This window comes from Brachycentrus maculatus, unplaced genomic scaffold (assembly GCF_059751285.1).
Source record: "Brachycentrus maculatus isolate JH-2025_06_01 unplaced genomic scaffold, ASM5975128v1 h1tg001883l, whole genome shotgun sequence".
NCBI classification, from domain to species: Eukaryota; Metazoa; Arthropoda; class Insecta; order Trichoptera; family Brachycentridae; genus Brachycentrus; species Brachycentrus maculatus.
The window spans coordinates 1-23,012 of NW_028282454.1; the positions used below are offsets into that span (position 1 = coordinate 1).

Genomic DNA, 23,012 nt, shown 5'->3' on the forward strand with positions numbered 1-23,012 from the left:
CCCTGGCGGCCGAACGGATCCGCCCGGGGACGCGGAGCGCGGCGGGTCCCGCGGCCGGGAGGTCCCGCCGTCGGCCGGCGGCCGGGTCGGCCGGCCCGGGGGCCGGGCCGCGGCGCGGCGGACGTTTAGAGGCGCAAAAGCTGCAGGGCGGCAGCGTTGGGCGGCCGAAAGCCGGCCGCGAATGCGTCTCCCCGGCGAGCTGGCGGCCCGGGCGCGCGCCGCCCCCGTCGGGCAGGACCCGGCCCCGGGTCCGAGACGTCCGCCGGCCGCGGAGGGCCTCCGGTGGCGGAGCGAGGGCCCCCCGAAGCGGCCGGACGTAACACACGCGAACGCCGACGGACCGCCGGAGAGCGTCCGGGCCGAGAGAGAGACCTGCCTCCGGGTCGGGAGCGAATATTATCTAGTGAATTATAACGATTGATCGATCTACTAACGGCTATCGTAGGATTACATGTCGAACGAGTGAGACGCGAAAAGATAGAAGAAAAGAATAGAATTAAAAAAAAAAAAAAATACATTAATATAATAACGATCCGTCGTTTGCGAGGAATCGTATCACGAATGGGATGGATAGTAGTAGTAGTAGTAGTAGTAGAATCATCGGAAGGCGTAAGTGAAAGAAAGAAGAATAGAAGTTAGAAAAAATATAAATAAAGAAAGGAAAAAGAGGAGTTGGGAGAATGATAGAAGTAGATGAATAGAAAAGAAAGAACGAATAAAACAGACCGATAATAAGTATGAATGATTCCGGTCTACGTGCAAAATGACGCGAGCTCCGCGCGCAGTAGTAGGCTCGTTCTGTAAAAAGTGAAACGTCATCGACTTATAAAAAAAAAAAAAAAAAAAAAAAAAATCGAAATCGGGATGATGATGATATATAATCGGGTGAGATGCGACGATGATGATGATTCGTGTCGCCGTAGCGGTGCGTACGACCGACGATGACGACGATGACGATGATACGCGTGAAGAAGAACAATAATAACAATATGTGATAATAGGAATATGTATTAAATGAAATATGAAAAATAAAAACGTGTATCTACTGTTGAAGATGTGTATGTATGTATGTCGAATGTCGGGGCGAGTTCGGTAGGTGATCGGAAATGGTATTTGTAATGAGAATAGTTGTCAGGTGTATATTAGTATGCATAAAGAATGAAGAAGAAGCGAAGGAAAGGGGGAAAAAAAAAAAAAAAAAAAAATGACTAGGTAAGGTGACATGTCGAAGAGGCCCTCGAGGATATGGCACCGTACGTACGATAGTATGATAGAATCGTACGGCTTCGAGAACCGCAAGGGAGCGGAGTATCCGCACACGATGATAGTACGTAGAAATCATTGATTTTTTTTCACTCTCGCTCTCTCTCTCTATCCTTTCCTGAATTGTATTCATGTTTATATAAATGTACATATCATAATACGCGACGCAAATTTGGGAGTCAAAAAAAAAAAAACATAAAAGAAATGAAAGTGACAGCAAAAGGGTGACAGCTGTTTCGCCTGAAAAGGGTGACAGCTGTTTCGCCCTAAAACTGAAGAAGAAGAAGAAGGTGACAGCTGTTACGACCAGAGAGAACTCAAAAAAAAATCACAGCAGTTCCGCTCGGGGAAAAAAAAAAAACCAAAAACAAAAAACTGCGAAAGGTGACAGCAATTTTGCAACCGAAACAACGGCCAAATAAAAAGAAGGAGAAAAAAATGTGTATATATATAATATACATGCGTACGTATATGATTTTTTATATAAAAAAAGGACAATTTTGATCGGACGCCCGGCTAATCGTGCGATAGGCAATCGCCGCGCACCGCGGCGCGGCCGGTTGCGCGATCCGTTACGGGGCGCTTATCACTGTTGCGCTTCTCGTTCTATTATCGTAGTTATTATTTACACACACATCTGTCTATAGTATAATATATTTGCAGTAAGTATTTGGATTATTCGTGTGGTGGTCCTGATAAGGACCTTTGTTAATTGCGCTGTATTAGATGGTTTAACGTAGACGACGACGGCGCTGTTGATGTCGATGATTATTATGATGATGACGATGTCGGTGTGTATAGATTACAATATTCGGTGCAGACGAATATCGCGCGTCCGTGTGCGTGTCGCGTCGTGTTTCAACGCGCTGGCGCTGGCGCTGGCGCCTACTTGGAGCTGGTGTACTTGGTGACGGCCTTGGTGCCCTCGCTGACGGCGTGCTTGGCCAGCTCCCCGGGCAGCAGCAGCCTGACGGCGGTCTGGATCTCCCTGCTGGTGATCGTCGACCTCTTGTTGTAGTGGGCGAGACGGGACGCCTCGGCGGCGATGCGCTCGAAGATGTCGTTCACGAAGCTGTTCATGATGCTCATCGCCTTACTGGAGATTCCGGTGTCGGGATGCACCTGCTTGAGCACCTTGTAGATGTAGATGGCGTAGCTCTCCTTCCTCCTGCGCTTCGACTTCTTCTTGTCCCCCTTGGAGATGTTCTTCTGGGCCTTGCCCGACTTCTTGGCTGCCTTTCCGCTCGTCTTGGGCGGCATTGTCTCTTCTTATCTCGGAATAGATGCGGCGTAGAGTGGAGCAGAGGAGTCGCGGTGGACTGTCTGTACTGTGCGGTGTGCGTGGCGCAAACTGAAAAATCGACCGTTTTTGTCACTTCGGTCGGCGCACCCAGCCAGGGCCGCCGGTCGGGCCGTCCGGGCCGGCGGCAGGGGAGGGTCCCCCCGCGGGACCGGTCCCGGCGGCGCTGCGTGCGCTTCGCGGAGGGCGTAAATAAGGTGTGTGCGCCCGTTTTCGCCATTGACTTGACTTGACTCACCTCTCGACGGTCGCAACGTGCGCGCACTCCAGCTCGCACATCCTCGCTTCGCATATCGCAGAGAACCAGTTCAGATCTCCGACCACTCGCCATGTCGGGTCGCGGAAAGGGAGGCAAAGTGAAGGGAAAGGCAAAGTCCCGCTCGAACCGCGCCGGTCTGCAGTTCCCCGTCGGCCGTATCCACAGGCTGCTCAGGAAGGGCAACTACGCCGAGAGGGTCGGCGCCGGTGCGCCCGTGTACCTGGCCGCCGTCATGGAGTACCTGGCCGCCGAGGTGCTGGAGTTGGCCGGCAACGCCGCCAGGGATAACAAGAAGACGAGGATCATCCCCCGTCATCTTCAGTTGGCCATTCGCAACGACGAGGAGCTGAACAAGCTGCTCTCCGGGGTGACCATCGCCCAGGGAGGCGTCCTGCCCAACATCCAGGCCGTGCTCCTGCCCAAGAAGACCGAGAAGAAGGCGTAAGAATGATGATTCTGCGCCCGCTCATCCTCCACTCTTCTCTCTCTACTCCCCGGACTCCTCCGCCCGTTTCATCATCATCTCGCAGAGTAGTGTACACAAAGGTCCTTTTCAGGACCGCCACATGTATTTATTGCCAATCGTTACCCGTTCGCTGATTTTATAACTATTCTCATTATTTATGTACATTTAAGAAATATATCCGAAGCGCGCTAGGACCGTTCCGTCCGTGTGCGCGGACCTGAATTGTGGTATAGTATGGTAGTACCGATATGATATGCTAGAAACACTGATAATGAAATGAATAAAAATCGCAAGTAAATGAATGCGCGATGGGTAAAGCGCCCGGCGCACGCAACTTACGACGCGTGTCAATACGAGATGATCTCGGCGAGTGTTTTTGTTTAGAATTTTCACTCGTGAAATATATGAAATTAATAAGAGTCAAAGCCTGAGTAGGGTCATTGTACGCGACGCGGCGACTAGGCAATCGCGCCGCAGCACAAAGTACTGTAGATGCCGCAGGTGCTGGCGTCAGCGCAGAGCGGCCGGGCAAGTCTCAGTCCGCGGCCGCGCTCGACGGTGAATCTACCCGCGTAGAGATCCACCGAAAGCCCAGAGATCCCTTGCGATCGCCGGCGAAGGCGGTACGTAGCACCGGCAGTCGCAACCTGCACGCAGCAGGCAACCGGGTCGTAAGTCCGGTATCGCTCCGTCGGGTCGTCGCGGCGGCTCCGTCGTCGTCCAGTCCGGGTGCAGTCAGCTCCAAAGTAAATCCGAGTCCAAGTCCAGGGGGTAGCGGCGGTCGAATGTTCCTGAGGGGCGATGAGTCCGGGCGGGCAGCGAAGTCGGGAAGAAGCGGGGCGGAGAGAAGAAAACGCAGCGGTAGTCGGTCGAAATCTGATTTATTAACTTGAATACACCCCTATATATACCCGCTCTGGGTGCCTCGCCGTAGCGCCGCCCGGCCGTGCCTGACCAATCGCGGAGGGGGGTATGTCCGCCAATCACGGCGTAGAGGGAGCGAGGGCATTCGCGTACCGTCTCCCTCTAGCACGTATAAGGACATCCCCACTCCGCTACTTCGGCGCAGTCGAGCGCGCACCGCAGAGCAGTATACACATTACAATATATTCAGTCTTATAGATATCTTAAAAATAGCTTAATCTAACCTAGAGCTATTTCTCTCCTCGGTATGGGCAAAGACCACCCCCGAAAGCGACACATTTCAGTCTTTATTGAGGGGGTAGTACATTGCTAACACATACCGAGGTCCCTAAGCTAATTAATTCTATTTCTAAATCTACGTTTTCTTTACGTCGGCTACACTCCCCCCTGCCGAGGAGGCATCCTTGCGCCGACGTCGTCTCCCAGCAGCAATACGGCGAGCTTGATGGCGGGTCTCGTGTATGTTCCGGCGGCTGTCTGGACCCTGGCGCTCCTCACTTGTCCGTCCTTCCCCGGGGTGACTGCTATGACGCGCCCCCGCGGCCATTCGTTCCGCGGCAGGGCTGCGTCCGTGATCACCACGATGTCGCCGACCCTAATAGGTGCGGCAGCCTGTTGCCACTTTCGCCTCTGTTGTAGCGTCGGAAGATACTCCCGCATCCATCTCTTCCAGAAAGCATCCGCTAGCTTCTGTGCCACGCGCCATTGCTTCTTCAGGCATATTCCCGGCGGTACGCCTCTGTAGTCCGCCAAATGTGGTTGGGCCCCGCTCGACCCGATGAGGAAGTGCATCGGTGTCAGAGGGGCGGCGTCTCGGCTATCCAGCGAAACATGTGTCAGGGGGCGAGTATTAACTGTATACTCGGCCTCCGCTATCGCCGTCATTAGCGTCTCCTCCCGAGGGTACTGTTCTTTAAGTATTGCCATCAGCGCCCTTTTTACTGACCGGACGAGCCGTTCCCAGGCTCCCCCCATATGAGGTGCCGATGGCGGATTGAACACCCACTCGATTCCCCTCTTCGTGGCCTCGTTTTGGAGCTCGGGATCATCAGCCAGTCCTCTCATGGCGTCCGCGAGCTCCTTGTCAGCTCCCCTGAAGTTAGTGCCGTTGTCCGAGTATATGGTACTAGGGTGCCCCCTGCGAGCGGCCATCCTTCTCAGCGCCTGTATCGTCGAGTCGGTGCTCAGTGACGGTGTGACTTCTATGTGCACCGCCCGCGTCACCATACACGTAAACAGGGCCCCGTACCGTTTCTCACGTCGCCTTCCGATCGTGACGTGTACGGGCCCGAACATGTCCACCCCGCAATGGGTGAACGGCCTGACGTGATGATCCAGGCGGCCGACTGGCAATTGTCCCATGAGCGGCGGCTGCGGTCGCGCTTTCTGCATCCTACAGAAGCGACACTCGTAGATTACTTTCCTCACATTTGTCCGCAGTCGGGTGATGAAAAACTGTTGTCTAATCTCGCCGAGTGTTCGCTCCGTGCTTGCGTGCAGTCGCGACTCATGGTAGTGCCGGATCATCAATCGGGTGTATGCGTGTGCGCCGTCTAATATTACTGGCGCCTTCATGGGCTCGCTCACAGCGGGCGCTTTGGTTATGCGCGTCCCCATTCGCAGGACGCTTTCGTTATCTAGGAACGGGGTCAGCCCTATCAAGCGGCTCCCCCGCGGGAGGCACTCCCCCCGTCTGATTGCAGCTATCTCGGCTTGGTAGCTGTCTTCTTGGCATATCCTTATCCATGCCCTTTCTGATTCCTCGAGCTCCTGGACCGTGAGCGTAGCGCTCCCCGGACTCCTTTTTCGGCACCGATTTACAAACCGCAGTACCCACGCCGTAGTCCGGATTAGACGTCTCCACGACGAAAACCGTAATTCGTCGGGGAGCATTGTCATAACGATAGCGCTGTCCGCGCACTTAAGCTCCACTTCTGATTGAGATGCTGCCGTCGTCACCTTGAGCGGCGGCCATTCATCCCTTCCTCTTCTAATATATTCTGGCCCGCTGAACCATACACCGGTCGGCGATATGTCCGGTATCTCGCCGTCTCGTGTCCCGAGATCAGCCGGGTTCTGTTTCCCTGGAACCCACCGCCACTCACGAGCCTTCGTGAGCTCATCTATCTCCCCCAGGCGGTGGGCCACAAACGGCGTGTAGATGCGGGAATCGCTCCGGACCCAGCACAGCACCGTCATGGAGTCCGTCCAATAGAATGTTTCCCGCAGTTGTACGCCGCATTCCTTCTTGATGGTTGCTGCTAGCCGCGCAGCTATAAGCGCGGCCTGCAATTCCAGGCGTGGAATTGACAGCGCCCGTAACGGGCTCACCCGACACTTGCTGGCCACAAATGTCGCCCTTTTCCCGGCGGTGGTGTCCTCTACGATATACGCAACGGCGCAGCTAGCTTGTTCCGATGCGTCGGAAAACACGTGCAGCTCTACCTGCTGGCCCTTGCTCGCCACGCGCCGCGGGATGGCGCACTCGGTCTCGCGCAGTATGTTTATCCAAGTGCGCCACTTATCTGCCTGTTCTATGCTTATCTCCTCGTCCCACCCTATGTGGGATCGCCAGATATCTTGCAGTAGAATCCGTGGGCGTATCGTCAAACACCCGACGAACCCGAGCGGGTCGAATATGCTCATGACCTCGCTCAGGATTTTCCTTTTCGTTGGCCTCCCGGCCGGGACCTCCCGTGACGCCGCAAACTTGAAGCGGAACTCGTCAGTCACCGGGTCCCATTTTATCCCCAGAACTCTCTCAGTCGTCGAGGTTCCGCTGATAATGTCTCGCGCGCACTTGCCCCTCAATTCCTCGGGGATTGTTTCTAGGACTGCGGGATCGTTACTCGCCCAGTTCGCGAGGGTAAACCCGCCCCGCTGTAGAAGTTCGCAGACCTCTCTGCGCAATCGAATCGCATCTGTCGTGCGATCCACAGCATCCATGTAGTCGTCCATGTAGAACTTTCGAAGCACGGCATCTCTGGCGGCGGGCATGTCCTGCCCGTGGTCTTCCGCGACCCGGTTCCGCACATATTGGGCGCTGCTCGGGGAACATGCAGCGCCAAACGTCATAGACGTCATAACCATCTCCCGAATTTCCTCGTCGGGATTATTTCGCCAGAGGAACAGCTGCGCCCGCTGGTCCTCCTTCCTTATCTTTATTTGGAGAAACATCTCCCTTATGTCCGCCGCCAGCGCGACCTTCCCCTCGCGAAATCGCATGATATTCCCCACAAGCGATGAGAGGAGATCCGGTCCATTGGCCAACATGCCATTCAATGAGGCCCCGTTACAAAAGCTGGCGGCGTCGAACACAATACGTAATTTGTCGGGCTTGTTTACGTTTGTTACTGCGAAGTGGGGGAGGTACCATCGCCCACTCGAAGTGTCCTCTATTTCGGCCGTTGCCAATTCCCGCGCGTACCCCTTGGCGAGATATTCTTCAATCTTCCTTCGGTAGGCCCCGGCGAATTGACTATCCTTTCTGAACTTTTTCTCCAAGCTTGAGAAGCGGTTCAGCGCGATACGGCGATTGTTTTCCAAACAAGGCCCGCCTTCCTTCCATAGAAGCCCCGTCTCGTACCGCCCTTCAGGTAGGAAACGGGTCGTAGCCTTCATGACCTCTATGGCTTGCGCCTCCTGGCGCGATATTTTCGCTGCAGCGCATATTCCCAGCGCATCCACAGCATAGTTCCGCTGGACTAGCTCTTCCAGCCTCTGGTCCGCACTTAACGCCATCAGAGTATTGACGCAAGTCTGGCGGAATCGCCCCCCATGAACGACCGTTCCCAGGGCCGTCTCGGAGGCGATGTAGTTCCCGCAATTACGCGCCTCTCTTGACACAATAAGTGAGGCGTTGTCCTGGCCGATCAGTAATTGCGGGCGCACATGCTGCACCCTACCATCTATACTAGCCACCGGTTGTGGCGGTAGATGCAGCTTCCGAATCGTGTTTGCACGGAGCGAGAATTGTCCCTTCGCAGTCCCGCGCACCTCCAGTGTCACCTTCCTCGAAGTTGCATCGGTAACGCACATCCCGCCAGCACCGTGAATCCTCAATCCTCGGGCACCCCCTGGTTCCGCGATGTCGTTGGCAATCTTCGAGTCCAGCAGTGTTATGGTTGATCCCTCGTCGAGCAATGCATAGACGTCCGCTTCTCCGCGCGGACCGCTTAGGGTGACGGGGATCACCTTCAGGAGCACTGGCTCCTCACGAGCGTGCGTGCTCGTAACCAAGTTGTAGACTCGGGAACTGTGTCCGGAGTCGATGTTCCTTTCGCTCGTACTCGCGGCTTGTCTCTCGTCCGCGAGTGGTCTAGCGCCCCCGGTGCCGGCAGCAGCGGGCGAATCCCGGCGGGCGCTGCTATCTGGCGCTCTTATGTCTGAGTCGGATCGAGCTTCGCGCACTTCGGCTCGATCCCTCGTATGAAGTGTTTTGTGGTGCGTTCGGCGGCACCCATCGACGCCGCACTTCCTCGTATTTTTGCAACTCACATACCGGTGAGTATTCGCTAGACACGCGTAGCACAGATTTTTCCGTCGCACTATGTTCCATCTCTCTGTGACACTACACTCTAGATACTCCTGGCAAGATTGCAACCAGTGGCTCTGTCCGCACAAAACACATGACACGACACTATTCACATTTTTCTCCACAGAAATCACTGTATGCACCTGCTCCCGCTTGTGAAGCTTCTCGCGCTGTCTGTCTTTTCCGCTATATACGTGCGGCTCTATACCGCCGCCTATCATTGCCGATTCCGTCATGTCTTCCAAAAACAGCGCGAAATCCTTCGCGGTGGGCCTTGTGGGGTCTCCCCTTCTGCTATACCACCATAGAAACTTCATACACAGCGGCAACTTGCTCACTAGCTCGCTTAGCAGCTGAGGCGTCGACATGTAGTCCCCGCCGAAGCTTTCCAAGGTCGCTATCGCGTTCCGAACTGCACTCGATAGGTCCACTAATGCCTGCGTCGATCCGTCGTTCTGTATGCAGCGGAGTCTTCTCACCTTTTCCAGTAGAGATGACACAACGATGTCCGGCTGACCGTAGTGAAGTTCTAACGTCTTCATTATGACGCCTACTTGGCTCGGGTCCACGAGTAATGATGATACCGATTCTCTAGCTCGTCCCTTCAATGCGCGTTGTAGACGCAGGAGGTTCTCCGGATCCGAAAGGCAGCACATCTCCGTCGACTGAGTGTACTGCGATTTGAACGTGGCCCATTCCTGCGGCTCTCCGGCGAAGACGGGTAAATCCTTGGCAGTGGACTGGCGCGCGATCAAAGCGCCGACCCTGCTGACGTCTTCTGGGACTGAAGCCGGGCTCCTTCCTTGCGAAGCCTCTAATAGTACCGCCATCCTCGATAATACTGTCATGATGTTGTCCATGTCTGTTGTACGCGCCGCGGGCTCGGGATTCGCGTCCGCGCGTCCGCGGCTGCTCTCGACGTCTCGTAGTGTAGCGCGGAGATTTCGAACTTGCGTTCTTAGCCTTTGGACGGTGTCCTCTGACGAATCCGATTCGACAGAGTCTCCTTCCATTGGCGGTTCTTCTCTGGGTGGTGTGCCTCCTCTCCCTGAGCGAAGCGATGGGGTTCTCGAAGTCATCTCTAGGCGCTCTGCGGTGAAGATCCGGCTCGAAGGACCAACTTGTACGCGACGCGGCGACTAGGCAATCGCGCCGCAGCACAAAGTACTGTAGATGCCGCAGGTGCTGGCGTCAGCGCAGAGCGGCCGGGCAAGTCTCAGTCCGCGGCCGCGCTCGACGGTGAATCTACCCGCGTAGAGATCCACCGAAAGCCCAGAGATCCCTTGCGATCGCCGGCGAAGGCGGTACGTAGCACCGGCAGTCGCAACCTGCACGCAGCAGGCAACCGGGTCGTAAGTCCGGTATCGCTCCGTCGGGTCGTCGCGGCGGCTCCGTCGTCGTCCAGTCCGGGTGCAGTCAGCTCCAAAGTAAATCCGAGTCCAAGTCCAGGGGGTAGCGGCGGTCGAATGTTCCTGAGGGGCGATGAGTCCGGGCGGGCAGCGAAGTCGGGAAGAAGCGGGGCGGAGAGAAGAAAACGCAGCGGTAGTCGGTCGAAATCTGATTTATTAACTTGAATACACCCCTATATATACCCGCTCTGGGTGCCTCGCCGTAGCGCCGCCCGGCCGTGCCTGACCAATCGCGGAGGGGGGTATGTCCGCCAATCACGGCGTAGAGGGAGCGAGGGCATTCGCGTACCGTCTCCCTCTAGCACGTATAAGGACATCCCCACTCCGCTACTTCGGCGCAGTCGAGCGCGCACCGCAGAGCAGTATACACATTACAATATATTCAGTCTTATAGATATCTTAAAAATAGCTTAATCTAACCTAGAGCTATTTCTCTCCTCGGTATGGGCAAAGACCACCCCCGAAAGCGACACATTTCAGTCTTTATTGAGGGGGTAGTACATTGCTAACACATACCGAGGTCCCTAAGCTAATTAATTCTATTTCTAAATCTACGTTTTCTTTACGTCGGCTACAGTCATGATGAGCCGTGTCGCGCTTGGACGTTAGGTAATTAAAACGAAATGCGACATGATCTCAGCGCTGAGACGATAATGAAATTAATAAATCGTACGTTCCGGTACTCTTGCGTGATTTGAATGTTTAAAATTACTATTGATTCGCGAGTAAAATACATATTAATTTATTGGAAGTTATTATTATTATTATTATTATTATATATATTTTTTTTTTTTTTTTACTCAAGTATCGAAATCATACTGCTACGAGTATCAAAATCATACTGCTGGCGAATTCGATTGTGGATGATTAAGGTGTATGCGGTCCTGAAAAGGACCATTTTTATTCGAATCGATCGACCGATCGGAACGGGTCGAGGTGACGGCCGCCCGATACCACTGTACTGCGTGTTAGTCAATCAGACCGATCGACCGACCGACCGAAAATCGTGCCGCGTCTCGTCGCATAGAGCTCGCTTAGGCGCGCTCGCCTCGGATGCGCCTGGCCAGCTGGATGTCCTTGGGCATGATGGTGACGCGCTTGGCGTGGATCGCGCACAGGTTCGTGTCCTCGAAGAGGCCGACCAGGTAGGCCTCGCTCGCCTCCTGCAGGGCCATGACGGCCGAGCTCTGGAAGCGGAGGTCGGTCTTGAAGTCCTGGGCGATCTCGCGCACCAGGCGCTGGAAGGGGAGCTTGCGGATCAGCAGCTCGGTGCTCTTCTGGTAGCGGCGGATCTCCCTGAGCGCGACCGTGCCGGGCCTGTAGCGATGGGGCTTCTTCACGCCGCCGGTGGCCGGGGCGCTCTTGCGGGCCGCCTTCGTGGCCAGCTGCTTCCTGGGCGCCTTGCCCCCGGTGGACTTGCGAGCGGTCTGCTTCGTACGTGCCATGGCTGTAGCTGAGTAGGATTCTTCTCTCTATTCGGAAAAATTTCCCGGGCGCGTCATATTTATCGAAAATACCGTCTCCCCCGTGGGGGGGGATGGGCCGACGCCATTGGCCGATTCGAATATTCCCAACCGCCGGGCGGTCGGGCGGGACGGAGGGGACGGGACGGGACGGGACGGGACGGGACGGGACGGGACGGGACGGGCTCGACGGTGAAGCGAGACGGGAGATAGAGTGGAGAAACAATCGCATCCTCCCCGGAGAAATGTGCATGCAGAAAAATTACGAAAAACACTCAAAACCTAGCCTGGAATAATGTTATGCATATAACAAACTGAGACATATATTCGCGTGACGCGATACCGAGTCGCGCCGATCCTCTCGCCTCTCGCCCTCGCTGCTCGCGCGCGAGAGTGAGACGGCGCGCGTGTCGTCGTAGCTGTCGGATCGCTCGGCGGCGAGGGGAGACGCGGGCGCACGTCTGGTGCATAAAAGCGGCCCCGGCCGGCGAAAAACGCCACACGAATCCTACACACGCACGGTAGAGCACCGTGCGAGCAGCGACTACTGTAACCGAAAAGAAGACCACACGCAGAGAAGATGACCGGTCGCGGAAAGGGAGGAAAAGGTCTGGGGAAAGGAGGCGCCAAGCGACACAGGAAAGTCCTCCGCGATAACATCCAGGGCATCACGAAGCCGGCCATCCGCCGTCTGGCCCGCCGAGGCGGCGTCAAGCGCATCTCCGGTCTCATCTACGAGGAGACGCGCGGCGTCCTGAAGGTGTTCCTCGAGAACGTGATCAGGGACGCGGTCACCTACACCGAGCACGCCAAGAGGAAGACCGTCACCGCCATGGACGTCGTCTACGCCCTGAAGCGCCAGGGCCGCACCCTGTACGGTTTCGGAGGTTAAGTCGCCGATCTTCGCCGCTCTTCACCGCTCTTCACCGCTCTTCACCGCACCGCACGCAGCGCGAGATACATTCGCCCCGGCCGTCCCGACGCCCGCACGCCACCGCCACCACCGCACCGCGCTGCTACGCGCGATGTGAATGCGATTTGAAAACAAAAAACGGCCCTTCTCAGGGCCAACAACTGCCTGACCGACCCATGTCGTAACCGTTTTTCGCTTTTCGAAATTTAAATAACACAATACAATTACCTACGTGGATGGATAGAGCTTTGCTTTATTTCTTTCTTTTTTCTCTCTCGTACGGCTTCGAGAACCGCAAGGGAGCGGGGTATCCGCACACGATGATAGTGCGTACAAATCATTGATTTTTTTTTCACTCTCGCTCTCTCTCTCTATCCTTTCCTGAATTGTATTCATGTTTATATAAATGTACATATTATAATACGCGACGCAAATTTGGGAGTCTTAATAAAAAAAAACATAAAAGAAATGAGAGTGACAGCAAAAGGGTGACAGCTGTTTCGCCTGGAAACGGTGACAGCTGTTACGACCAGAGAGAACTCAAACTTAGTTTACTTACTTATACAATGTATGTATATTGTGGGCGTAAGTAACGTCGCTAATCACTCTCGAGTGAAAGATTCCAGGCCGGAAACAATCACGTGTCGTGGGAGTGTACGCGTATACAAGGAGAGAGAGATTAATAGTAGGTCATCCCATATTCACGTGACAACGATCCGACTACGCGTGATCCGGATGCGTTTGTGTGAATAGTTTTGCAGGTGGCGCGCGCGGCGTTGCCTTTTCTTTCAAAAACTGTTGTACTTTGTATCGATATATATTATATTTTATATTATGACGCAACGTCCGCTGACTAATGACTGTCGAGCGAAATATTCTAGGCCGGAGTGTGAACGCTCGTGTGGCATGGGAGTGCATGTAGTTCGTATATGGTATACGAGAGATATTTAATAAATCATCCCATTTCGATGAAAATAAATAATAATGAAAATTCACGAAAGTCACGAAAGACGACTGAGCGTGTTCCGAATAGGTGTGTGTGTGAATCGTTTGGTAGCCCTGACAAGGGCTTTTTGACTCTTCTGCGTGATCTGTGCAATATGACAATATGCAACGGCGGCTGCTGCGGCGACGACGACAAAGACGACTCCACCCCTACTTCTTCGGGGCGGCCTTCTTTGCCGCGGGCTTGGCCTTCGGGGCGGCGGCCTTCTTGGGCTTCGGCGCCTTGGGCTTCTTGGTGGGCGGCTTGGCGGTCTTCTTCGCCTTGGTCGGGCTCTTCGCCTTGGCGGGGGCGGCCTTCTTCGCGGCCGCCTTCTTGGCTGCCGGGGAGGCGGCGGCCTTCTTCGCCTTGGCGGGAGCCGCGGCCGCCTTCTTGGCGGGCTTCTTCTTCGCGGCGGCGGCGGCGGCGGATGACTTCTCCGCGGCCGGCTTCTTCTCCTTGGCGGGGGCGGCGCGCTTCTTGGAAGCGGCGGACGCGGCGGGCTTGCTCTTCTTCTTGGCCCCGCCGGCCGACGCCTTCGCCTTGCTCGCCTCCAGCTTGAACGAACCGGACGCTCCCTTGCCCTTCGTCTGCACCAGGGCGCCGGATTCGACGGCCCCCTTGAGGTACTTCTTGATGAACGGGGCCAGCTTGTCCGCGTCGACCTTGTAGTTGGCCGAGATGTACTTCTTGATGGCCTGCAGGGAGGAGCCGCCGCGCTCCTTCAGCTCCTTGATGGCGTTGTTCACCATCTCGGACGTCTTCGGGTGCGAGGGCTTCGCCTTCGGCTTCTTGGAGGCGGCGGCGGCGGACGCTTTCGCCTTCTTGGCCGGAGTCGCCGGCAGGGGGGAGGCGGCCGCGGGTGCTGCTGTGTCTGCCATCTTGCGAGTCTTGTTGCGTTGCGTTCTGTAGCGAGCGTAGAGCGGTTGCGGGGGGACGATTAGTTCCCGTATTTGTCGTCAGACGGCGCTCGTTCTCGCCTGTCGGTAAAAATTTATACCGTGTCGCGGACGGTCGGTGCGCGCTTGTCGATTTTGCCGATGAAAAGTGTTGTCATTTATGCTTAGGCGGCCGGACGAAAACCGCCCTGGCGGCCGAACGGATCCGCCCGGGGACGCGGAGCGCGGCGGGTCCCGCGGCCGGGAGGTCCCGCCGTCGGCCGGCGGCCGGGTCGGCCGGCCCGGGGGCCGGGCCGCGGCGCGGCGGACGTTTAGAGGCGCAAAAGCTGCAGGGCGGCAGCGTTGGGCGGCCGAAAGCCGGCCGCGAATGCGTCTCCCCGGCGAGCTGGCGGCCCGGGCGCGCGCCGCCCCCGTCGGGCAGGACCCGGCCCCGGGTCCGAGACGTCCGCCGGCCGCGGAGGGCCTCCGGTGGCGGAGCGAGGGCCCCCCGAAGCGGCCGGACGTAACACACGCGAACGCCGACGGACCGCCGGAGAGCGTCCGGGCCGAGAGAGAGACCTGCCTCCGGGTCGGGAGCGAATATTATCTAGTGAATTATAACGATTGATCGATCTACTAACGGCTATCGTAGGATTACATGTCGAACGAGTGAGACGCGAAAAGATAGAAGAAAAGAATAGAATTAAAAAAAAAAAAAAATACATTAATATAATAACGATCCGTCGTTTGCGAGGAATCGTATCACGAATGGGATGGATAGTAGTAGTAGTAGTAGTAGTAGAATCATCGGAAGGCGTAAGTGAAAGAAAGAAGAATAGAAGTTAGAAAAAATATAAATAAAGAAAGGAAAAAGAGGAGTTGGGAGAATGATAGAAGTAGATGAATAGAAAAGAAAGAACGAATAAAACAGACCGATAATAAGTATGAATGATTCCGGTCTACGTGCAAAATGACGCGAGCTCCGCGCGCAGTAGTAGGCTCGTTCTGTAAAAAGTGAAACGTCATCGACTTATAAAAAAAAAAAAAAAAAAAAAAAAAATCGAAATCGGGATGATGATGATATATAATCGGGTGAGATGCGACGATGATGATGATTCGTGTCGCCGTAGCGGTGCGTACGACCGACGATGACGACGATGACGATGATACGCGTGAAGAAGAACAATAATAACAATATGTGATAATAGGAATATGTATTAAATGAAATATGAAAAATAAAAACGTGTATCTACTGTTGAAGATGTGTATGTATGTATGTCGAATGTCGGGGCGAGTTCGGTAGGTGATCGGAAATGGTATTTGTAATGAGAATAGTTGTCAGGTGTATATTAGTATGCATAAAGAATGAAGAAGAAGCGAAGGAAAGGGGGAAAAAAAAAAAAAAAAAAAAATGACTAGGTAAGGTGACATGTCGAAGAGGCCCTCGAGGATATGGCACCGTACGTACGATAGTATGATAGAATCGTACGGCTTCGAGAACCGCAAGGGAGCGGAGTATCCGCACACGATGATAGTACGTAGAAATCATTGATTTTTTTTCACTCTCGCTCTCTCTCTCTATCCTTTCCTGAATTGTATTCATGTTTATATAAATGTACATATCATAATACGCGACGCAAATTTGGGAGTCAAAAAAAAAAAAACATAAAAGAAATGAAAGTGACAGCAAAAGGGTGACAGCTGTTTCGCCTGAAAAGGGTGACAGCTGTTTCGCCCTAAAACTGAAGAAGAAGAAGAAGGTGACAGCTGTTACGACCAGAGAGAACTCAAAAAAAAATCACAGCAGTTCCGCTCGGGGAAAAAAAAAAAACCAAAAACAAAAAACTGCGAAAGGTGACAGCAATTTTGCAACCGAAACAACGGCCAAATAAAAAGAAGGAGAAAAAAATGTGTATATATATAATATACATGCGTACGTATATGATTTTTTATATAAAAAAAGGACAATTTTGATCGGACGCCCGGCTAATCGTGCGATAGGCAATCGCCGCGCACCGCGGCGCGGCCGGTTGCGCGATCCGTTACGGGGCGCTTATCACTGTTGCGCTTCTCGTTCTATTATCGTAGTTATTATTTACACACACATCTGTCTATAGTATAATATATTTGCAGTAAGTATTTGGATTATTCGTGTGGTGGTCCTGATAAGGACCTTTGTTAATTGCGCTGTATTAGATGGTTTAACGTAGACGACGACGGCGCTGTTGATGTCGATGATTATTATGATGATGACGATGTCGGTGTGTATAGATTACAATATTCGGTGCAGACGAATATCGCGCGTCCGTGTGCGTGTCGCGTCGTGTTTCAACGCGCTGGCGCTGGCGCTGGCGCCTACTTGGAGCTGGTGTACTTGGTGACGGCCTTGGTGCCCTCGCTGACGGCGTGCTTGGCCAGCTCCCCGGGCAGCAGCAGCCTGACGGCGGTCTGGATCTCCCTGCTGGTGATCGTCGACCTCTTGTTGTAGTGGGCGAGACGGGACGCCTCGGCGGCGATGCGCTCGAAGATGTCGTTCACGAAGCTGTTCATGATGCTCATCGCCTTACTGGAGATTCCGGTGTCGGGATGCACCTGCTTGAGCACCTTGTAGATGTAGATGGCGTAGCTCTCCTTCCTCCTGCGCTTCGACTTCTTCTTGTCCCCCTTGGAGATGTTCTTCTGGGCCTTGCCCGACTTCTTGGCTGCCTTTCCGCTCGTCTTGGGCGGCATTGTCTCTTCTTATCTCGGAATAGATGCGGCGTAGAGTGGAGCAGAGGAGTCGCGGTGGACTGTCTGTACTGTGCGGTGTGCGTGGCGCAAACTGAAAAATCGACCGTTTTTGTCACTTCGGTCGGCGCACCCAGCCAGGGCCGCCGGTCGGGCCGTCCGGGCCGGCGGCAGGGGAGGGTCCCCCCGCGGGACCGGTCCCGGCGGCGCTGCGTGCGCTTCGCGGAGGGCGTAAATAAGGTGTGTGCGCCCGTTTTCGCCATTGACTTGACTTGACTCACCTCTCGACGGTCGCAACGTGCGCGCACTCCAGCTCGCACATCCTCGCTTCGCATATCGCAGAGAACCAGTTCAGATCTCCGACCACTCGCCATGTCGGGTCGCGGAAAGGGAGGCAAAGTGAAGGGAAAGGCAAAGTCCCGCTCGAACCGCGCCGGTCTGCAGTTCCCCGTCGGCCGTATCCACAGGCTGCTCAGGAAGGGCAACTACGCCGAGAGGGTCGGCGCCGGTGCGCCCGTGTACCTGGCCGCCGTCATGGAGTACCTGGCCGCCGAGGTGCTGGAGTTGGCCGGCAACGCCGCCAGGGATAACAAGAAGACGAGGATCATCCCCCGTCATCTTCAGTTGGCCATTCGCAACGACGAGGAGCTGAACAAGCTGCTCTCCGGGGTGACCATCGCCCAGGGAGGCGTCCTGCCCAACATCCAGGCCGTGCTCCTGCCCAAGAAGACCGAGAAGAAGGCGTAAGAATGATGATTCTGCGCCCGCTCATCCTCCACTCTTCTCTCTCTACTCCCCGGACTCCTCCGCCCGTTTCATCATCATCTCGCAGAGTAGTGTACACAAAGGTCCTTTTCAGGACCGCCACATGTATTTATTGCCAATCGTTACCCGTTCGCTGATTTTATAACTATTCTCATTATTTATGTACATTTAAGAAATATATCCGAAGCGCGCTAGGACCGTTCCGTCCGTGTGCGCGGACCTGAATTGTGGTATAGTATGGTAGTACCGATATGATATGCTAGAAACACTGATAATGAAATGAATAAAAATCGCAAGTAAATGAATGCGCGATGGGTAAAGCGCCCGGCGCACGCAACTTACGACGCGTGTCAATACGAGATGATCTCGGCGAGTGTTTTTGTTTAGAATTTTCACTCGTGAAATATATGAAATTAATAAGAGTCAAAGCCTGAGTAGGGTCATGATGAGCCGTGTCGCGCTTGGACGTTAGGTAATTAAAACGAAATGCGACATGATCTCAGCGCTGAGACGATAATGAAATTAATAAATCGTACGTTCCGGTACTCTTGCGTGATTTGAATGTTTAAAATTACTATTGATTCGCGAGTAAAATACATATTAATTTATTGGAAGTTATTATTATTATTATTATTATTATATATATTTTTTTTTTTTTTTACTCAAGTATCGAAATCATACTGCTACGAGTATCAAAATCATACTGCTGGCGAATTCGATTGTGGATGATTAAGGTGTATGCGGTCCTGAAAAGGACCATTTTTATTCGAATCGATCGACCGATCGGAACGGGTCGAGGTGACGGCCGCCCGATACCACTGTACTGCGTGTTAGTCAATCAGACCGATCGACCGACCGACCGAAAATCGTGCCGCGTCTCGTCGCATAGAGCTCGCTTAGGCGCGCTCGCCTCGGATGCGCCTGGCCAGCTGGATGTCCTTGGGCATGATGGTGACGCGCTTGGCGTGGATCGCGCACAGGTTCGTGTCCTCGAAGAGGCCGACCAGGTAGGCCTCGCTCGCCTCCTGCAGGGCCATGACGGCCGAGCTCTGGAAGCGGAGGTCGGTCTTGAAGTCCTGGGCGATCTCGCGCACCAGGCGCTGGAAGGGGAGCTTGCGGATCAGCAGCTCGGTGCTCTTCTGGTAGCGGCGGATCTCCCTGAGCGCGACCGTGCCGGGCCTGTAGCGATGGGGCTTCTTCACGCCGCCGGTGGCCGGGGCGCTCTTGCGGGCCGCCTTCGTGGCCAGCTGCTTCCTGGGCGCCTTGCCCCCGGTGGACTTGCGAGCGGTCTGCTTCGTACGTGCCATGGCTGTAGCTGAGTAGGATTCTTCTCTCTATTCGGAAAAATTTCCCGGGCGCGTCATATTTATCGAAAATACCGTCTCCCCCGTGGGGGGGGATGGGCCGACGCCATTGGCCGATTCGAATATTCCCAACCGCCGGGCGGTCGGGCGGGACGGAGGGGACGGGACGGGACGGGACGGGACGGGACGGGACGGGACGGGACGGGCTCGACGGTGAAGCGAGACGGGAGATAGAGTGGAGAAACAATCGCATCCTCCCCGGAGAAATGTGCATGCAGAAAAATTACGAAAAACACTCAAAACCTAGCCTGGAATAATGTTATGCATATAACAAACTGAGACATATATTCGCGTGACGCGATACCGAGTCGCGCCGATCCTCTCGCCTCTCGCCCTCGCTGCTCGCGCGCGAGAGTGAGACGGCGCGCGTGTCGTCGTAGCTGTCGGATCGCTCGGCGGCGAGGGGAGACGCGGGCGCACGTCTGGTGCATAAAAGCGGCCCCGGCCGGCGAAAAACGCCACACGAATCCTACACACGCACGGTAGAGCACCGTGCGAGCAGCGACTACTGTAACCGAAAAGAAGACCACACGCAGAGAAGATGACCGGTCGCGGAAAGGGAGGAAAAGGTCTGGGGAAAGGAGGCGCCAAGCGACACAGGAAAGTCCTCCGCGATAACATCCAGGGCATCACGAAGCCGGCCATCCGCCGTCTGGCCCGCCGAGGCGGCGTCAAGCGCATCTCCGGTCTCATCTACGAGGAGACGCGCGGCGTCCTGAAGGTGTTCCTCGAGAACGTGATCAGGGACGCGGTCACCTACACCGAGCACGCCAAGAGGAAGACCGTCACCGCCATGGACGTCGTCTACGCCCTGAAGCGCCAGGGCCGCACCCTGTACGGTTTCGGAGGTTAAGTCGCCGATCTTCGCCGCTCTTCACCGCTCTTCACCGCTCTTCACCGCACCGCACGCAGCGCGAGATACATTCGCCCCGGCCGTCCCGACGCCCGCACGCCACCGCCACCACCGCACCGCGCTGCTACGCGCGATGTGAATGCGATTTGAAAACAAAAAACGGCCCTTCTCAGGGCCAACAACTGCCTGACCGACCCATGTCGTAACCGTTTTTCGCTTTTCGAAATTTAAATAACACAATACAATTACCTACGTGGATGGATAGAGCTTTGCTTTATTTCTTTCTTTTTTCTCTCTCGTACGGCTTCGAGAACCGCAAGGGAGCGGGGTATCCGCACACGATGATAGTGCGTACAAATCATTGATTTTTTTTTCACTCTCGCTCTCTCTCTCTATCCTTTCCTGAATTGTATTCATGTTTATATAAATGTACATATTATAATACGCGACGCAAATTTGGGAGTCTTAATAAAAAAAAACATAAAAGAAATGAGAGTGACAGCAAAAGGGTGACAGCTGTTTCGCCTGGAAACGGTGACAGCTGTTACGACCAGAGAGAACTCAAACTTAGTTTACTTACTTATACAATGTATGTATATTGTGGGCGTAAGTAACGTCGCTAATCACTCTCGAGTGAAAGATTCCAGGCCGGAAACAATCACGTGTCGTGGGAGTGTACGCGTATACAAGGAGAGAGAGATTAATAGTAGGTCATCCCATATTCACGTGACAACGATCCGACTACGCGTGATCCGGATGCGTTTGTGTGAATAGTTTTGCAGGTGGCGCGCGCGGCGTTGCCTTTTCTTTCAAAAACTGTTGTACTTTGTATCGATATATATTATATTTTATATTATGACGCAACGTCCGCTGACTAATGACTGTCGAGCGAAATATTCTAGGCCGGAGTGTGAACGCTCGTGTGGCATGGGAGTGCATGTAGTTCGTATATGGTATACGAGAGATATTTAATAAATCATCCCATTTCGATGAAAATAAATAATAATGAAAATTCACGAAAGTCACGAAAGACGACTGAGCGTGTTCCGAATAGGTGTGTGTGTGAATCGTTTGGTAGCCCTGACAAGGGCTTTTTGACTCTTCTGCGTGATCTGTGCAATATGACAATATGCAACGGCGGCTGCTGCGGCGACGACGACAAAGACGACTCCACCCCTACTTCTTCGGGGCGGCCTTCTTTGCCGCGGGCTTGGCCTTCGGGGCGGCGGCCTTCTTGGGCTTCGGCGCCTTGGGCTTCTTGGTGGGCGGCTTGGCGGTCTTCTTCGCCTTGGTCGGGCTCTTCGCCTTGGCGGGGGCGGCCTTCTTCGCGGCCGCCTTCTTGGCTGCCGGGGAGGCGGCGGCCTTCTTCGCCTTGGCGGGAGCCGCGGCCGCCTTCTTGGCGGGCTTCTTCTTCGCGGCGGCGGCGGCGGCGGATGACTTCTCCGCGGCCGGCTTCTTCTCCTTGGCGGGGGCGGCGCGCTTCTTGGAAGCGGCGGACGCGGCGGGCTTGCTCTTCTTCTTGGCCCCGCCGGCCGACGCCTTCGCCTTGCTCGCCTCCAGCTTGAACGAACCGGACGCTCCCTTGCCCTTCGTCTGCACCAGGGCGCCGGATTCGACGGCCCCCTTGAGGTACTTCTTGATGAACGGGGCCAGCTTGTCCGCGTCGACCTTGTAGTTGGCCGAGATGTACTTCTTGATGGCCTGCAGGGAGGAGCCGCCGCGCTCCTTCAGCTCCTTGATGGCGTTGTTCACCATCTCGGACGTCTTCGGGTGCGAGGGCTTCGCCTTCGGCTTCTTGGAGGCGGCGGCGGCGGACGCTTTCGCCTTCTTGGCCGGAGTCGCCGGCAGGGGGGAGGCGGCCGCGGGTGCTGCTGTGTCTGCCATCTTGCGAGTCTTGTTGCGTTGCGTTCTGTAGCGAGCGTAGAGCGGTTGCGGGGGGACGATTAGTTCCCGTATTTGTCGTCAGACGGCGCTCGTTCTCGCCTGTCGGTAAAAATTTATACCGTGTCGCGGACGGTCGGTGCGCGCTTGTCGATTTTGCCGATGAAAAGTGTTGTCATTTATGCTTAGGCGGCCGGACGAAAACCGCCCTGGCGGCCGAACGGATCCGCCCGGGGACGCGGAGCGCGGCGGGTCCCGCGGCCGGGAGGTCCCGCCGTCGGCCGGCGGCCGGGTCGGCCGGCCCGGGGGCCGGGCCGCGGCGCGGCGGACGTTTAGAGGCGCAAAAGCTGCAGGGCGGCAGCGTTGGGCGGCCGAAAGCCGGCCGCGAATGCGTCTCCCCGGCGAGCTGGCGGCCCGGGCGCGCGCCGCCCCCGTCGGGCAGGACCCGGCCCCGGGTCCGAGACGTCCGCCGGCCGCGGAGGGCCTCCGGTGGCGGAGCGAGGGCCCCCGAAGCGGCCGGACGTAACACACGCGAACGCCGACGGACCGCCGGAGAGCGTCCGGGCCGAGAGAGAGACCTGCCTCCGGGTCGGGAGCGAATATTATCTAGTGAATTATAACGATTGATCGATCTACTAACGGCTATCGTAGGATTACATGTCGAACGAGTGAGACGCGAAAAGATAGAAGAAAAGAATAGAATTAAAAAAAAAAAAAATACATTAATATAATAACGATCCGTCGTTTGCGAGGAATCGTATCACGAATGGGATGGATAGTAGTAGTAGTAGTAGTAGTAGAATCATCGGAAGGCGTAAGTGAAAGAAAGAAGAATAGAAGTTAGAAAAAATATAAATAAAGAAAGGAAAAAGAGGAGTTGGGAGAATGATAGAAGTAGATGAATAGAAAAGAAAGAACGAATAAAACAGACCGATAATAAGTATGAATGATTCCGGTCTACGTGCAAAATGACGCGAGCTCCGCGCGCAGTAGTAGGCTCGTTCTGTAAAAAGTGAAACGTCATCGACTTA

The 23,012-nt window shown here is 54.9% G+C and overlaps 11 protein-coding genes across 11 annotated transcripts; 4 read left to right on the forward strand and 7 right to left on the reverse strand.

Annotated features, from left to right (window-relative positions):
* Window positions 1–2,148: 2,148 nt before the first annotated feature.
* On the reverse strand, window positions 2,149–2,523 carry LOC148298541 (histone H2B). Its single transcript, XM_088276796.1, has one exon. It carries the CDS (start codon window positions 2,521–2,523, stop codon window positions 2,149–2,151), a length of 375 nt encoding a protein of 124 aa, XP_088132922.1.
* A 19-nt stretch (window positions 2,524–2,542) lies between these two features.
* On the forward strand, window positions 2,543–3,380 carry LOC148298542 (histone H2A). The gene has a single exon (XM_088276797.1). It carries the CDS (start codon window positions 2,893–2,895, stop codon window positions 3,265–3,267), a length of 375 nt encoding a protein of 124 aa, XP_088132923.1. The 5' UTR covers window positions 2,543–2,892; the 3' UTR covers window positions 3,268–3,380.
* A 1,207-nt stretch (window positions 3,381–4,587) lies between these two features.
* On the reverse strand, window positions 4,588–9,825 carry LOC148298543 (uncharacterized). Its single transcript, XM_088276798.1, has one exon. It carries the CDS (start codon window positions 9,823–9,825, stop codon window positions 4,588–4,590), a length of 5,238 nt encoding a protein of 1,745 aa, XP_088132924.1.
* A 1,364-nt stretch (window positions 9,826–11,189) lies between these two features.
* Window positions 11,190–11,690, reverse strand: LOC148298544 (histone H3). The gene has a single exon (XM_088276805.1). The coding sequence runs from the start codon at window positions 11,598–11,600 to the stop codon at window positions 11,190–11,192; it is 411 nt and encodes a 136-aa protein (XP_088132931.1). The 5' UTR covers window positions 11,601–11,690.
* Window positions 11,691–12,120: 430 nt separating this feature from the next.
* LOC148298545 (histone H4) lies at window positions 12,121–12,822 on the forward strand. Its single transcript, XM_088276799.1, has one exon. It carries the CDS (start codon window positions 12,199–12,201, stop codon window positions 12,508–12,510), a length of 312 nt encoding a protein of 103 aa, XP_088132925.1. The 5' UTR covers window positions 12,121–12,198; the 3' UTR covers window positions 12,511–12,822.
* Window positions 12,823–13,581: 759 nt separating this feature from the next.
* LOC148298546 (uncharacterized) lies at window positions 13,582–14,473 on the reverse strand. The gene has a single exon (XM_088276801.1). It carries the CDS (start codon window positions 14,392–14,394, stop codon window positions 13,687–13,689), a length of 708 nt encoding a protein of 235 aa, XP_088132927.1. The 5' UTR covers window positions 14,395–14,473; the 3' UTR covers window positions 13,582–13,686.
* Window positions 14,474–16,746: 2,273 nt separating this feature from the next.
* Window positions 16,747–17,121, reverse strand: LOC148298547 (histone H2B). The gene has a single exon (XM_088276794.1). It carries the CDS (start codon window positions 17,119–17,121, stop codon window positions 16,747–16,749), a length of 375 nt encoding a protein of 124 aa, XP_088132920.1.
* A 19-nt stretch (window positions 17,122–17,140) lies between these two features.
* LOC148298548 (histone H2A) lies at window positions 17,141–17,978 on the forward strand. Its single transcript, XM_088276795.1, has one exon. The coding sequence runs from the start codon at window positions 17,491–17,493 to the stop codon at window positions 17,863–17,865; it is 375 nt and encodes a 124-aa protein (XP_088132921.1). The 5' UTR covers window positions 17,141–17,490; the 3' UTR covers window positions 17,866–17,978.
* Window positions 17,979–18,779: 801 nt separating this feature from the next.
* On the reverse strand, window positions 18,780–19,280 carry LOC148298549 (histone H3). The gene has a single exon (XM_088276804.1). The coding sequence runs from the start codon at window positions 19,188–19,190 to the stop codon at window positions 18,780–18,782; it is 411 nt and encodes a 136-aa protein (XP_088132930.1). The 5' UTR covers window positions 19,191–19,280.
* Window positions 19,281–19,710: 430 nt separating this feature from the next.
* Window positions 19,711–20,412, forward strand: LOC148298550 (histone H4). The gene has a single exon (XM_088276800.1). It carries the CDS (start codon window positions 19,789–19,791, stop codon window positions 20,098–20,100), a length of 312 nt encoding a protein of 103 aa, XP_088132926.1. The 5' UTR covers window positions 19,711–19,788; the 3' UTR covers window positions 20,101–20,412.
* Window positions 20,413–21,170: 758 nt separating this feature from the next.
* LOC148298551 (uncharacterized) lies at window positions 21,171–22,104 on the reverse strand. Its single transcript, XM_088276803.1, has one exon. The coding sequence runs from the start codon at window positions 21,982–21,984 to the stop codon at window positions 21,277–21,279; it is 708 nt and encodes a 235-aa protein (XP_088132929.1). The 5' UTR covers window positions 21,985–22,104; the 3' UTR covers window positions 21,171–21,276.
* Between the last annotated feature and the right edge of the window lie 908 nt (window positions 22,105–23,012).